Genomic DNA, 15,158 nt, shown 5'->3' on the forward strand with positions numbered 1-15,158 from the left:
ATTGAAAAAACTATCAATCCACCAAATTGTCCGGATTTTCGTCTCATCGAGAGATACATGTTCTTTCAGATTAAACGCTCACGCAAAAAAAAAATCGAATAGCTCCTTATAACATTTTTTTCCTCCGTCGATGGTAACACTGTATTCCCCACTTCGGCTACTCTTTCAGTCTGATCGGATAGTTTTTAGAGTCTCTTTAGGGTTTCTGCACAATTCTTGCAACTCAACAGCTTTCTGGGGTTATTATCTAACCCGCAGAGGCGAACCAGCCCAGCCCAGTCTTTTCTTATGTAATCCTGACATCGACAATTTCAATAAATACCTGATTCTATCAGCTTCTACTGGTTGTCACGGTTTTCTGTTATAACAATTTATTATTTTGTTGAATTATAAAACTTTTCTCTGTGTGTGTTTTATGAGTACTCTCTGTCGTCGCTCTAGTCAGGAAATGATCCATTATTTCATCTACCCTATACTGTCTTCACTCTCTTGATTTTCTAGTCTGCTTCTCTCTCTGTCCTTTCCTCTATATATTCATCATTGTTCATCTCTAACCCTGTCTCTACATCCGTTGCATCCTATCCTTTTTCTCACTCCAGCCTTTATGTGCCTGTGTAGATGTTGCTTAACCTAATCTCTAACAATTGTGTAAGTATTTTATGGCATATTTTCCTACACACTAAATGTTTTATAGTTAAACTCTACAAACGAAAATCATCGACGAAACAAACGGTAACGAGATGTACACTTTACAAGAACGTGTATTTTTAGTGAAATCGTATTACTCGAGCAACCGAAGCTTTAATGAAACTTTGTCCTCTTATGGTAAGAATTTCAACATTTCTCGTCGTCGAACTTAAAAAAGAAATAACTCGGATTTTCAAAAGCATCGAAGTCGTAATGTTAGAGTTGTGCATGAAGAATTTTGTTCACCGTTCAAAGCGCGTTATTGAAAAAGAGGTAGTTACATCGAAAATGTCCCAAAACAAGCTTTATTTCGTTTTTTGAAATAAAAATCGATTCACTTTTGTAGAAGTTATTCAAATTTTGTTGCGTGAGCGTTTAATCTGAAAGACCCTGTACTGGGCAATTATCAAAGGAAAACCGAGGAAATGTGGCATAATCTGCAGTACTGTGCAGATAATGATGGGTGGCATCACACCAAAAGTTCGAAAATTCATCCGAACAGCTGACGAATAATTTTCATGTTTTTTCTTCCTTAAAGTTCATTAAAAACCTACAAAATGACATCCTTCCCTTTTTTGTACCTTATTCCTATGCCGGTGGCCCCGATGGTCGAGGAGATTTTTGGACTGGCCCATCTGTATGTAGATTTTGCATTTGCTTGTAAACTTCATATCTAAATTTTGGTGGTTCAATTTTGTTTTCAAACAGTTTATTAAATTATTATTAAAGATAATTATTAGTTTCAAAGCACATTCACATGCCCCCTACTTCTGACGTAAGCAACGGTTTTGCATTGGCATTTGACATATGACAAACCGTGGCAGAAAAAGTCACAGAAGGGTTGTGTCCGAGGCACGACCGCATAGTTGACGTAGGATTCCGTTAGGCTATCTGTTGATTTTGGATATGTTTGAAAACTTACATCGCTGAATTCTTTGATTATGAAATTATTATTTGGTGGCCCTGAAAAGGGCAAAGTTTGTTGGGTATTGTTTGATCACTCCGCCAGTGTTTATCGAGTGATGATGACAGAAGTATGGTAAACAGTCGTTGAGTGGTGCGTATCAGATAGAAGATGCCGAAGTGGAACGAGGTATGATGAAAACCGCCCTCTGTGACCCTAGACGAGATGCCTCCTGTGTTATGTATGGATGAAATAAAGAAAACTAAACTCACCAATGTAATATAAGATAATTATCAATACCGAACACAATTATCAATTTTTCTCATCAGTAAAATCGTGTTATTTAATATAGATAAAACAGATTTGAAATGGAAAAGGTAATTTTGTTTTATAATTTTTACTTTCTGAGTGTTTATTCAACCCAATGCGAATTTTAATTGAACTAACAACACCTCATACTATAGGTAGAGCATATGGGAAATCACTTTTTCGAATATTTCTTCATTTTTCCAATTCTTTCTTGCCGCATGAACTTTCATTGGACGAAAATGAACACAACAAAACAGACAGCTTAAACCGAACGATCCGTTCTCGAGCGGGAACACACCTTGGTTTTTTTTTATGAAAATTGAAATAAATCGTTTCATATATCAAGTCATTTTTAACGCAACTGCTACCATATACCATTTACCATTAGACTTGTGTTAAATTTTTCACAATACACGATTGGTCATTGATATGAAATTTCACGAAGCAACCAACATTAAAGTTCCAAATTTAAATTTTATTTGCTAGAATCAATCGTATCACTCACGCTGCTTGTAATATAAAAATGCTCCCGAATTACATATATTTGCAATGCCGATTTCCCTCGGGGACCTTGGTTTTGATGGCTCTGTTAGGGAACACATTTCGGTAGGAACAAAAGCCCCCCTGCTTTCATGTATTTGCAATGTTGATTTCCCCCAAGCAGCTTGGTTTTGATGTTTCTGTTAGGGAACCGCCGCATGTGTCGTCAACTTCGACCAATTAGAAGTGGATATTTCCGTTAGGCTAGGGGTTGCGATTTCTCAATTGTTCGATAGTTTGTTTCATGATATATAATCTTGTTGTGGCCTTCGACGTTCAGCTTTTAAAAAACGTTTATTATAATCAACATACAGTTTATTATCTAAATATCATTTATTAAGCAAACGTGGACGGTCACGGAAAGAATTTGAATGAGAACTGAACAGCGTCGTGGGTTCTGCTGCTGGTATATATCGATGAGTAATGCTGATGCAGCGGAACGATGGCTATTGGCTGGCCGCGATCGTACGATGTTTGGAATGTGCTGATCGTGGTCCTTTGGTGTGCATATCATAACGTGATTCATCGGGGGGGTGAAAAAGTGTCGTCCTCGGCACTTGGTTGGTTATTCTGAATTCCTGGCAGGATGTTGTTGAGTTCGAGGTTTATCAACTTCTGGCGTTTCCTTGATTTCCTTTGTTGAGTAGCTTTCAGATGATAATAGATTAAAAATAGAATAATAATCAATAGAGTTGAGGACAGGGATGTCCCTCCTACTAGACTCCATTTCCATTTTTGGTCGGATTCTTGTTGAAGGAATACTTTGTCTAAATGTTTCCTGTTCGAGAGTGCTACTTCTTCTATTTTTGCCACATCGTGATCGTTTATGATTTGCTTTTTAATGGAAAGGTCATGAAGAGCTCCTTGGAATATTTCAACTTCGCTAATTTTGTCGATTGAAGTAAAGTTGCGTTCCATGTAGGTAACCGTGCAGTTCGAGAAAGATATTATGAAACTTCCGGAAAGATGTCTGTTACTAGGTCCGCAATCGGAACGTAACTCCTGGTCTTTTGCATTAGTGATCAGGACCTTGTTATTAGCTATTAATTTTGCAGATGTTTCTTCACTTTTTTCCATCACACAATGCGGATCGTTGCCCATTATAAGTGGGTAAATGCATGAGTCTTTGAACTCTTTTGTGTAAATGTTTAATTGGACGTAGTTTTCTGGTTCCGTTGTGGTAAGGAGTTGTCTACCTTGTTTGATTACGAATTGGGGATATTCTTTTATAACAATACCGTTCTGATTTATTGGGTATATACGGATAATTGTTGATTCTTCCGGTTCCATTTCTGGGACGTGGATAATGTACAGTAAAGTATTTTCGCTAGTGGCTATTTTTGGGGTCACTAGATTGAGTGCTTCTTCAGGTATGTCCATTTGAATTCCTTGATTGTTGAGGATGGTTTTTATCAGGTTAATTTCTTTGCTGGATAATATTCTGCTATTGGTAACTCGCATTTTAGAGAAGAGTACTGCTTCTTGAATGTTGATTAGAATTTTGTTGATAGTGTCGATGTTCAGAATTGTTGTAATTATGTCGATATCGTCGAGGATGATTTGATTGATATGCTGTTTCTCAATTATTTGATTAATTGCGGTTGTTAATTCAGAGATACTGTTGCCAATCTGTTCGTTGATTTTGATTTGATGATTGTTCTCGCTGACTAGTTGGTTCAAGCTCCTGTTGATGATTCGTAGGTCTTGGGCGTCGGGGCTGCCGGCGATCCATTTCCATGCTGTGCCTATGATGTCCCATCTTCTGGTCCTCTTATGAATAGTTGGTTTAATTTGTAGAAAATTAGAATACAATTCGCGTATTTTATGCTTGCTAATCTGATTAAGTACATTATTATTCTTTTGATTATTGTATACCAAACTTGTAAGTTGGTTGATTGTTGACTCTAGGTCTGTAAGATTAATTGGATGTATTATCCTAATATTTCCCGTTTGGATTTTGCAAGAACCAATCTTCTGCATTAATATAAGATCGTTATGAAGATTTCTTATGGTGAGCTCCTGACATGAAATTCTTGAGATGACGATGATGATTCCTATGTATGAGATGAGCATCTGTAATACAATGTGAGATAGAAAGAGAAAAGTTATCTTTTTTTTGGTCTTTTAATTTTATTTTTGTGTCTTTTTATTTCGCAGTTATTTTTGAATGTGCGATCTGTTACTTCGTTAGCATTGGTTTTGTTGGCTCTAGCTTGTTTTTTGGTACGGATGTTGGGAATAACAAAAACTTCCTGTTTATCATTAATAATTGGAGGTTCCTCTTTCTTTGAATTTTGTTTTACAATTTGTTTTTGTGATTTTTCCATATTTAACTTAGCTTTGAGGAATAATTCTTGTGCGTCTTTAATTATTTCTTGAGGGTTAACAATATTATTTTGGTTAAAGAGAATTTCGTTTGGTGTGTATTGTGTTGAAGAATGTACAGTGTTATTATATAATGCTACAGATAATTTAACAATTGATTTTGTGCCCATAGTTCTGAATTTATGCTTGTTTGTATTAAATATTTCAATAATGGTAGAATGTGCACGTTCTATTTGTCCGTTGGATTCGGAAGATGCTGCGTAGTCTATCTGTGTTCCTAGTTGGCTGAGAAAGTCTTTAAGATGAATAGATCTGAATGTTGTTTCATGATCTGTTATGATTTGTCTGGGTACTCCAAATGTACTTATGTATTTTCCTAGTGCTTTTTGAACATGTACTAAATTCTTTGATTTTATAAATATCATTTGAAGATGTTTTGAAAATGAATCAATAAGTGACAAAAAGGAATGTTTATCTATTATGAATATATCCATGTGTATTCTTTCTAATGGTTTTTCGGTAATGGGCCTAGGAGAAATTTTTATGTTGAATGGTTTCCTCTCATATTTATGGGTATTACATATTTCACAAGAGTTTATAAATTTTCTCACTTTTATGCACATGTTGGGGAAAAAATAAGATCTTTTAATTTGAGCTTCAACTTCGGTAATACCGCGATGTGCCCTTTCATGTTCTTTTGCAATTAATTGGTCCTGTCTATTTTCATTTTGAACATCTTCTACCATTCGGTCTGTGAAAACAAAATGGCCTTTCTGACTAAAGTTTTCCTTGTAAGATTCCTGGATAGTTTGGATGAGGTTTTCTGGAGCCATGAGAGCAGTTTGTCTACCGTTATGAAAGAGTTTGAGAAAGTGTGTAACTTGATCTTTATCGAAAGAATTTTGAGATACTATAGTTCTGTGATAATTTTGGAATAGGGTTTCTTGTATTATGGTATCCAGTCGAGAAATTCTGAAAATCATTTGGTTACGGAAATAATTTAACGGGCGTTCGGAGAAATGGATGAAATAGTTGGAGGAGTCGTCGGCAGAGTGAATTGTTTGGGAATCGGAAAGGTTTGGATGGTTCTCGGGATTGTCCGATTGTGGGGGATTATTGGTGACAGATGCTTCACCGTCCTCTTGGTCTCTAGGATCTGAAATATTAGAAGATGTGTTATTATTTGTGATACAAACATTTGCTTCAATTGGCATTCTGCTTAAGGCGTCTGCTACAACATTGGATTTTCCTTCCTTGTATTTAATCTCGTAGTCGTAATTCTCTAGGTCTAGGCGCCATCGTAAGATTTTAGAATTCTTATCAGAAGTTTTGATAAACGTTAGAGGCTTATGGTCCGTAACAAGAGTGAATTTTTGACCATACAGGTAAGGTTTAAATTTATTTACCGCCCATATTATGGCTAATGCTTCTTTCTCATTTGTGGCGTATCGTGACTCGGTATCCGAAAGTGTTCGTGATGCAAATGCGATTGGCCTTTCGACATTGTCCTGTATCTGTGATAGGACAGCTCCTAATGCAAAGCCAGATGCATCCGTAGTTAAAATGAAGGGATGATCAAATTGCGGATATGCCAGTACTTGGTCTGTGGATAGTATTTTTTTAAGAGTATTAAAGGAATTTATGTATGAAGTGTCTTGTAATTCAATTGTCGAGTCTTTCTTTAAATACTTCGACATGGGTCGTGTGATTTTTGAAAAATCCTTAATAAATCTTCTGTAATAACCGATTAAACCTAGAAATTGTTTAATTTCTTTTTGATTTTTCGGTAAAGGCCATTGAAGAATTTTTTCAATTTTTTCGGGATTTGGTTTTACTCCTTCGGATGTTATGATGTGTCCTAAAAATTCTGTTTGCCTTTTCAAAAACTCGCATTTATCTAATTGAATTTTTAAATTGAAATCGGATAAACGCTTTAAAATTAATTGAAGGTTTTCTAAGTGGTTCTCTAGATTATATCCAATAATAATTATATCGTCAAGATACACGTAGCACTTCGTTCCAATATAATCACCGAGGATATCATTCATTGCTCTCTGAAAGGTTGCGGGAGCATTTTTAAGCCCAAAAGGCATTCTAGTGAATTCAAAATGCCCTTTGTCTGTAGAAAAAGCTGTTTTCTCGATATGTTTCGGGTCCATTGGAATTTGGTGGAATCCCGATTTTAAATCAAGAGTTGTGAAATATTCAGATTTTCCTAGGGAATCCAAAATTTCTTCAATTTGAGGCATAGGATATTTATCGTCTATAGTATGTTCGTTAAGCTTCCTATAATCGATTACGACTCGTACTTTTTTCTTTCCAGATGCGTCTGTTTTTTTTGGGACCACCCATATGGGTGAGGAGTACGGACTTTTGGAAGGTCGAATTATTCCATTATCTAACATTTCTTGTATTTGTTCATGAACATCTAGTTTGAAATGATGTGGGTACCGATAATTTTTTGTGTAAATTGGCATATCGTTAGTGGTTAAAATTTTATGTTTAGTGGCTGATGTGGATGTGAGTTTTTCCCCCTTTTTAGATACAACTGCTTGATGTTGGTGAAGAATTTGAATTAATTTGGTTTTTTCTAATGATGAAAGATGATTTGTTCTAATGATGTCATTAATTTCATTTTCAGAAATACATTCTGAGTGTTTTATTAGGAAGGGAGAAATGGTTTCAAAATTGTTAACTGTTAATCCAATTTTCGGGATATTTATGGGGTTTCTACATGTGGAAATTACATTGACGGTTGTTTTATTATTTTCTGCTCTATAGAGTCCAGGATTAATAAAGATATTTTTGTAAAGTTTTTGATAAGAGGGGACAAGCCAATCACCGTTATTTGTGGTCTCAATTGTTACAAAATGATTGTAAAGTTGTTTGGTGGGGTAAAATTTGGCATATGAAAATTGTTTGTCTAATAGTGTTAGTGTTTCGTCTTCGTAATTGATGCGTGCTTTGAGTTCTGCCAATGTTTCCGATCCTATTAAGCCGTCGAAAAAGTTGTGAAATTTCAAGACGTAAAACGTGAAGGGTTTGAAAGCGCCGTTAAACAAAGCAATTTTTCCTTTTTCGGTTACACTGTTGGTTCCACACACGTTTTTTATTTTCGTATTTGGTACGGTGCTAGTTTTTCCCAAGATTCCTGGTGCAATAATATTTTTGTTTGCTCCAGAATCTATCAAAATATTTAGGGTTTGATTATTTTTAGGATGTTTAATTTTGAGATAGGGTAAGTAATTTAAGTTGGATTTAGATTTGTGTATCCCAAGTGAAAATTTAGATCAAGATCATCTTCAGATTCAGTGTCTGATTTTGCAATATCATCCTCAGGATCATCTTTGACTGTCTCATGGTTATTTATTGTTTTCCTATTTATTGTCAGACGGCTCTGTGTAGTAGTAGCGTCCATCGGTTCAATTTCATTTCGCTCTCTTTTTTGATCCAATTTGAAGGGTTTCTGATTTTTATTCAATTGAGGATTTTTACTGCTTGATTTGTTATCGAAATCTTTGTTCTTCTGATACTTTTTTGGAGAATAATCAAAAGTCATGTTTTGTGCTGTTATTTCTTTTGATTTGAATTTACATAGAAATGCATAGGCATCTTCTATATCTTTCGGCCTTGCGGCTTGAGCATAGCCAAAATATGGTTCGATTAGTCCGGCGATGAAAGCAGCCAAGGCGTCTTCTTCTATAAAATCGTTTATGACTTCCCAGTTGTTACGGTATTTTTCTGTTTGTTTCGCCAAGGTCTTAATATTTTGAATAATATTTTTTGATTTATTGTAGTATCTCGAAATACTCATATTTTCAGTCATTTTACATTGCCATAACTGGCATTTATACGTGGAAAGTTCTTGACGATCGCCGAGAGCATTTGTCAGAACTTCCGAAATTTGCTCAAAATTGTCTGGGTTACCGGCAAGACATATTATGTCTTTTGCTTTCCCTTGGATTTTATGTATTACTGCAGTGGTATACATTTTAAATTGCACTGGCGTAACGTGCTCTTTGAAAGCATTGAGTGTTTCCTGAGCAGTTGTTAGCCACGCATTCAATTGTTTCGAATTGCCGTCGAATGTTGGAATCATTTTGATTGGATCCGGAATTCTGCATAGCATCTCAAAACTGGTTGTTGGTTGGTGATATTCGTATATTACCGGTTGTGCAGTAGGTTGTTCTGCTGGCGTTGTTCCATTTAAATGCGATTCAATTTGCAGGAACATGGCGTCATGTTCCTTTTGTTTGGTGGAAAATGCGTCCATCATCTCCATCATTTTCTGGAGTTGCGCGCCGATTTGCTCCATATCTGAGCTTTCTTCAATTAATAAATTTTCCAATGAGGGGGGATTCTCAATTGGGATGTGTGCCAAGTCTCCTGAGTCAACGGATGAAATGGTTTCTTCTGAGTCCGAAGAGTCGCAATTGCTGTGATTAATGCTTTTCCACAAGCTGCGAGTTTTCTTCAGAGCACTTTTTGGTGTTTTTGGCATTAATGAAGCCTTGCACCGTTTACACAAATTTGTTAATTTTTAAGCACACACGTTCGCTTAGAACTCGTGTGGCTTCTGGAAGTGTGCTTCGCTTAGAATTCACAATTCCAGGTGGAGTAAAACTTCTCTTAGAACACTTTTACTCCACGCGGTAAGTAATAATTAAAATTGCGTCCGAGTCTCTCTCTTAGAACGGACTTCGATGCACAACAAAAAAAATCACTGACCGGGGCGAGTTTTATTTCACTTAGAATGTGGGGGCGTAGAAAGAAGAGAGAAAAAAAACTTACCGTTTGCAATCGTGTGTGCGGGGTTCTTCGGTTCTTCCAGTGGTGGGGTGCGGTGTGCGGTGGAACCTCAACTCTTTCGTCACTTTGATAGCGGCGTCAGATGCTAGCACTTTCTACAGTTCGTATTAATGTTTCGCGGATTCACTCTAATCGGATTTACCAATCCTGATTATAACACTGTTTTTTCACACTCGTTACTATTCCACTCACTGAAACCGCACGGCTGCGCCAATCTTGTTGTGGCCTTCGACGTTCAGCTTTTAAAAAACGTTTATTATAATCAACATACAGTTTATTATCTAAATATCATTTATTAAGCAAACGTGGACGGTCACGGAAAGAATTTGAATGAGAACTGAACAGCGTCGTGGGTTCTGCTGCTGGTATATATCGATGAGTAATGCTGATGCAGCGGAACGATGGCTATTGGCTGGCCGCGATCGTACGATGTTTGGAATGTGCTGATCGTGGTCCTTTGGTGTGCATATCATAACGTGATTATATATTATTTTATTCAATATAGAAAATTGTTATGGAGTGCTGGAATCGATTGACGCAAAAATTTCATCAATCCATCATGGAATGACTGAGCAATAAGCGTTTGAAATTGGACAATTTTCACGATGTGCTCGATTTTCGATTTTCAATTTGTACCCCAGTATGTTCCCGAAAGACGTAATCCTACGTCAAAACACCTGATGGATGGCAGCAGGCTTTGCCTTCCATTGTCGATGCTCAATGGTTGAAAATTAGAGTGCACGACGAATATTGCACAACCATTCCATCCCATTAACGATCCATAATTTCATGTATTTATCCAAACATAAAACATGAAAGACCGCATGTGTTTCGTGCAATTGTTGTCCCAAGAACCGAGTACATCAATCACAATTTCCTGGCGAGGAAGCAAAACTAGGCGGCACACATGTCATACATATAGCTAAACACCCCCAACAGTTCCAATCAGGTCGTAGATTTATGTATGCCGCTCGGCATCTGCCACGTGGCGGTGCCCCCGCGACTTGTAATCCCTTGCCACCACGGGCAATAATCTAATCACCTTCCGCCACTGCACTGAGGCCTCCGCTTCGCGCGGACGAAACCATTTCAGAATTCACACGGTCATAAAATATGCAAATCGTCATTCTCGCCATCACCTTTGGTTTTGTTTCCTCCTTTCGGTTTGTTTGTGGCTTGTTTCTTCTGTGAGCGCAACAATTTGCTGGTTTTTTCTTGTTATGGTGGCTTGAGATTACTCACCACATTTTTTTTTTGCTTCGTCTGCACACTCCGATTAGCCCCAAAATGGATGAGTTTGCTCCTTGCGGCTTCGCCGCCTCGAATTCTTCTGGGATGGTAATTAATACAAGAATCCTAGGGCTCGAGGCTAATGGCATAACGCTTCAATGGGTGGATGCTGTAAAAGCGCAACAAAAAACGGGTAATTGTTTCACTGACAAATCGTTGAGGACTTATTCATGGCCATCTTCGACGCGGAATTATCAATACTTGTCATGACTTATCTCGTATGAACGGATTGAGGAAAGACGAGAAAGATACATTGTAGCAAACAAACAGGCGAAGCTCACTTTTTACACCGTTTTTTTTGTCTTGTTTACAGAGGGGCCGAACCCCTCCGGACACATTATTTACACAGGTAGATTGGAAAATTAAACATTTTTCCTATTTAACGATGTTTGATTTAACCGACCGGTCGAAAGAGGTAAGGGGGGGAGGCAAGAGAACAAAGAACGTTGACTCCAACAAATGAAATCGCTGCATAATTAACTGGCAGCGGGAAAAAAGCGACAAATCGCTTCATCAGGGGGATAAAAACCAACGATTAGGGTACCTACGAAGTACCTTCCTCGTTTTCTTCGTCTTCCAGAAGCCACAATCGTGTAATTGCATTGTGTGGAAAAGCGTTTCCCTTTTTCCCCTGCTTTAATTGAGCTTGGAATAATTTCTACAATTTTTCATTTGCTGCAACGGCGGCAACAGCGTAGATAATGAAGCAATTTTACAATTTATTTACTTTTAACTATTAATGAGTTCCCCGCGGCACAAAGTCTGCGGCCAGATTGACAGTTTGGGCGTGCGAAGCGACAGCTATTAATTTCTTCGGTAATTGCGCGCGCTTTGGCTTTGGCGCTCCAAAAACGATGACAAATTACTTAATTATTCGTTTGTTTGTGTGTGTTTTTTTTTGTCGGTTCCTCCTCAAGATGGCTGCACAATGCCGATGATGAATGAAACGGCGGTGCCGCCGAATCCGGCCGCGGTGATGACTCCGTGCAGTGGCCGTGGGAAGTGCGAAAGCACCCCGATGGGATCGAATTGTGTGTGTCAGCCGGGATTCACGGGAAGCTTTTGCCAACACAGTAAGTTTTATTTTCTCGCATGATGCAAGGGTAAATATTAAGCATAAATTTTTCCGCGCAGACGTCAACGAGTGTATATCGAATCCGTGCAAAAACAACGGTATTTGCATTGACGAGGACGCTGATTTTAGCTGCGAGTGTCAGCCCGGATGGACCGGGAAGACTTGCGCGGAACGAGCGGTCCAATGCATGCCCGGGCAATGTCTGAACGGTGGGTCCTGTGTGCTGTCGCCAATTTCGGGCATCTCCCAGTGTCGCTGCGCGGTCGGATGGGGAGGACCGTTTTGCAACGAACCGGTCGATCAGTGCCAGGGTCAACCGTGTCACAACGGAGGTACCTGCGAGTCCGGACCGGGTTGGTTTCGGTGTTTGTGTGCCCGCGGCTTCTCCGGGCCGGACTGCCGAATCAACGTGAACGAATGTTCGCCACAACCCTGTCTCGGGGGAGCGACCTGCAAGGATGGGATCGGTGGATTCACGTGCATCTGTCCCGTCGGACGACGCGGTGTTCGGTGTGAAATTCGTAAGTGTCCCCTGATTCGATGGCTTGTACAACGAACCAGAGTTTAACTGTGTTTTTTCCCGTTTTTTTTTTCTTCCTCAAAACAGTTCTTTCGGATCCTTCGTCGGTTTGCTCGAACACAACCACCAATTCGCCGTACGATCCACTCGTTAGCCAGGATCTGCCAGCGACCGTCGACGAGAGCAATTGCAATTCGTGTGTTTGCACCAACGGAAAGCCACGCTGCTCGAATCTTTGGTGTGGCCTGAACAACTGCTTGAACCGCAGTCATTCGGGCAATGCCTGCGAGAGCCATCAGGTGTGCGTTCCGGCGGCGCAGGAGAGTTGTATCTCCCCGCCCTGCACACCCAGGGGCGACTGCCGAACGTTTGAACCATCGCGAAGGGTGGCTCCTCCACGCATCCCAGCTCCCATCGATTGCTGGCCAAATCAGGTAAGATCATCTTGGAGCCGACGACGCACGCAAGGAACCTGTGAACTGATGAACTTTTTTCTTTGGTTTCTCCGTCGTTTAGGCAACTCTGGGAACGCAATGTGCCCGAGTTTCGATCCTGCTGGAAATTGCTCGACTGGCGAAAGGTACCTCAGTGGACGGAATGTGTCACGTCCTGCGGCTTCAGCTTGGCGAGAAACTAATCAAGAGTCCGTCGTTTGACGTTTCAATCTTTATTGTGCTACTGTGTGACATCAAAACCGGTACCAACGACACCATCGAGGTGACTCTGGTGAGTACTCTTCCTCTTTGTTCATAAACTCGTACCGAAAACAATGTTCAAAATATTCTAATAATCGCTTTTTGACGTAGAACTACGTCTTTCATCAAGGATACCAAACAATCAGCAGAGAATATTTGCGATGTAAATCTCATCCTTGCACAGTGAGTACGCTGTCGCTAGCTTATAAATAGTGCATCTCCTCTGAGGAAAATTTTCATAACGAACGTCTTTTGATGTCGTAGAAACCGTACACGGTTTGCTGACGAGCGTCCAACGACAATGAAGTGTCTTTTTCAAGGCAGGTCCAGGAGGAGTTTGGAACAGAATTTTCTTCACAAGGGCCCTTCTCAGCTCTAGAGACAAATGAACTGAAAAAGTGTAGTCTCTATAATTCAACAGAACAAGAAGAATAAGAAAAAAGGAAAATTGGCCATCGAAGCAAAATCGTTACCGGCGAGCGTCGAGCGAGAATGTATTGTCTTTCTCATTCTGCTTATTTTATGTCATCTTCGTTTTCCCTCGAGCTGTGGAGCGAATATTTCACTCGCTGTGCATCTGGCATTGCAATCAACACATCGAGCCGAGCCGTGGCAAAGCATGATAATGTCATAATGTTTTTCGTCACATTATGTAGGGAAAAATCAAGCTCGACCATCATCGCAGGCTCACAAAGAAAATAATGCTTCTGCTGGAATGCCATGTGGAATGCTAACTGTCTCCACCAACGATGACGATAAACGCTCATCTTATTTCCTAACTAGAATAAGAGAACTATTGAGTGTTTTGGTCGAAAAATTATTCAAGATTACCTTAGTATGGGTTTCCTCTCATTGCTCGATTCCGGAAAATGAGAGAGCGGACTCGCTAGCTAAGGTGGGCGCTTTAGAAGGCACACTTTTTGAAAGGCAAATTGCTTATAATGAATTTTTCCACATTCCTCGTCAGTATACGCTCGTAAGTTGGCAGCGCATGTGGAGTGGTGATGAGTTCGGTCGTTGGTTACACACGATTATCCCTAAGGTCTCGACGAGTGCATGGTTCAAGGGATTGAATGTAGGTCGTGATTTCACTCGCGTGATATCTCGGCTTATGTCCAATCACTACAACCTAAACGCGCATCTCTATCGCATTGGGCTCGCAGCAAACAATCTTTGTGATTGTGGCGATGGCTACCACGACATCGAGCATGTTGTCTGGTCGTGTATCCGGTTCCATGCTGCTCGCTCTCAGCTCTCTAGAGCACTGAGAGCACAAGGCAGACAATCGGATATCCCCGTCCGGGATATCTTAGGTAGCCGTGATCCTGATCTTCTGCTTCATCTATACCTGTTCCTCAGAAACGCCGATGTCAACGTTTAATGATGTTTCCTTCGTTGTGTCCCCGTTTCATATCCCTCCTATCCGATCGATAAACTTTTATTTAGTCGCGGCAATACATACACACACTCTTTACAGATGCACGGGCCGAAGGTTGTGCAGTCCACTGATTATTCAACAAGAGCCAAAGGTTGTACCGCTCATGACAACTCTACACGAGCTGATGATTGCGCCGGCTAGTGACCATTCTATCCTGGATTCCTCGAGTCGAGAAAGACGCACCACGCTAGATATGGGGTACATACTAGGGGGGCGTTGCTGATTAATGGTCAGCTGCATCCCAATAGGAAGTATCCCGTGTCGGGCACACGTACAGAGCATCGAAGACTGCGACATACCAATTATGAGAACACTTGTAATACTAACCTCGAGTCAACCGCGAGTAATCGGTTACATATTACTAACATAGTCTAAGCAAACATTGTCAAAATATTGAACTCCCGGCCCCGTTAGGCTGACGCCATATGAGCCTTAATAAAATATATATTTTGGATAAAAAAAAAAAAAAAAAACGATGACTTCAACGCAATACAACTGCAACTGCACCCAAATCGCCCATATATCTCAATAGGATTCAAGTCGGGGCTCTGGGGTGGCTACACCAT

General features: G+C 39.8%; 1 protein-coding gene across 1 annotated transcript in view; it reads left to right on the plus strand.

Moving 5' to 3' along the window:
- LOC129766974 (protein serrate) overlaps positions 1-15,158 on the plus strand; it is a 162,466-nt gene that overhangs the window by 139,265 nt on the left and 8,043 nt on the right. Inside the window, exons 14-17 of the mRNA XM_055767572.1 lie at positions 11,782-11,937; positions 11,999-12,460; positions 12,547-12,893; positions 12,976-13,185. Coding sequence (XP_055623547.1) covers positions 11,782-11,937; positions 11,999-12,460; positions 12,547-12,893; positions 12,976-13,185 — 1,175 coding nt within the window. The remainder of the gene's footprint in view (positions 1-11,781; positions 11,938-11,998; positions 12,461-12,546; positions 12,894-12,975; positions 13,186-15,158) is intronic.

Source organism: Toxorhynchites rutilus, chromosome 1, assembly GCF_029784135.1.
Source record: "Toxorhynchites rutilus septentrionalis strain SRP chromosome 1, ASM2978413v1, whole genome shotgun sequence".
NCBI lineage: Eukaryota > Metazoa > Arthropoda > Insecta > Diptera > Culicidae > Toxorhynchites > Toxorhynchites rutilus.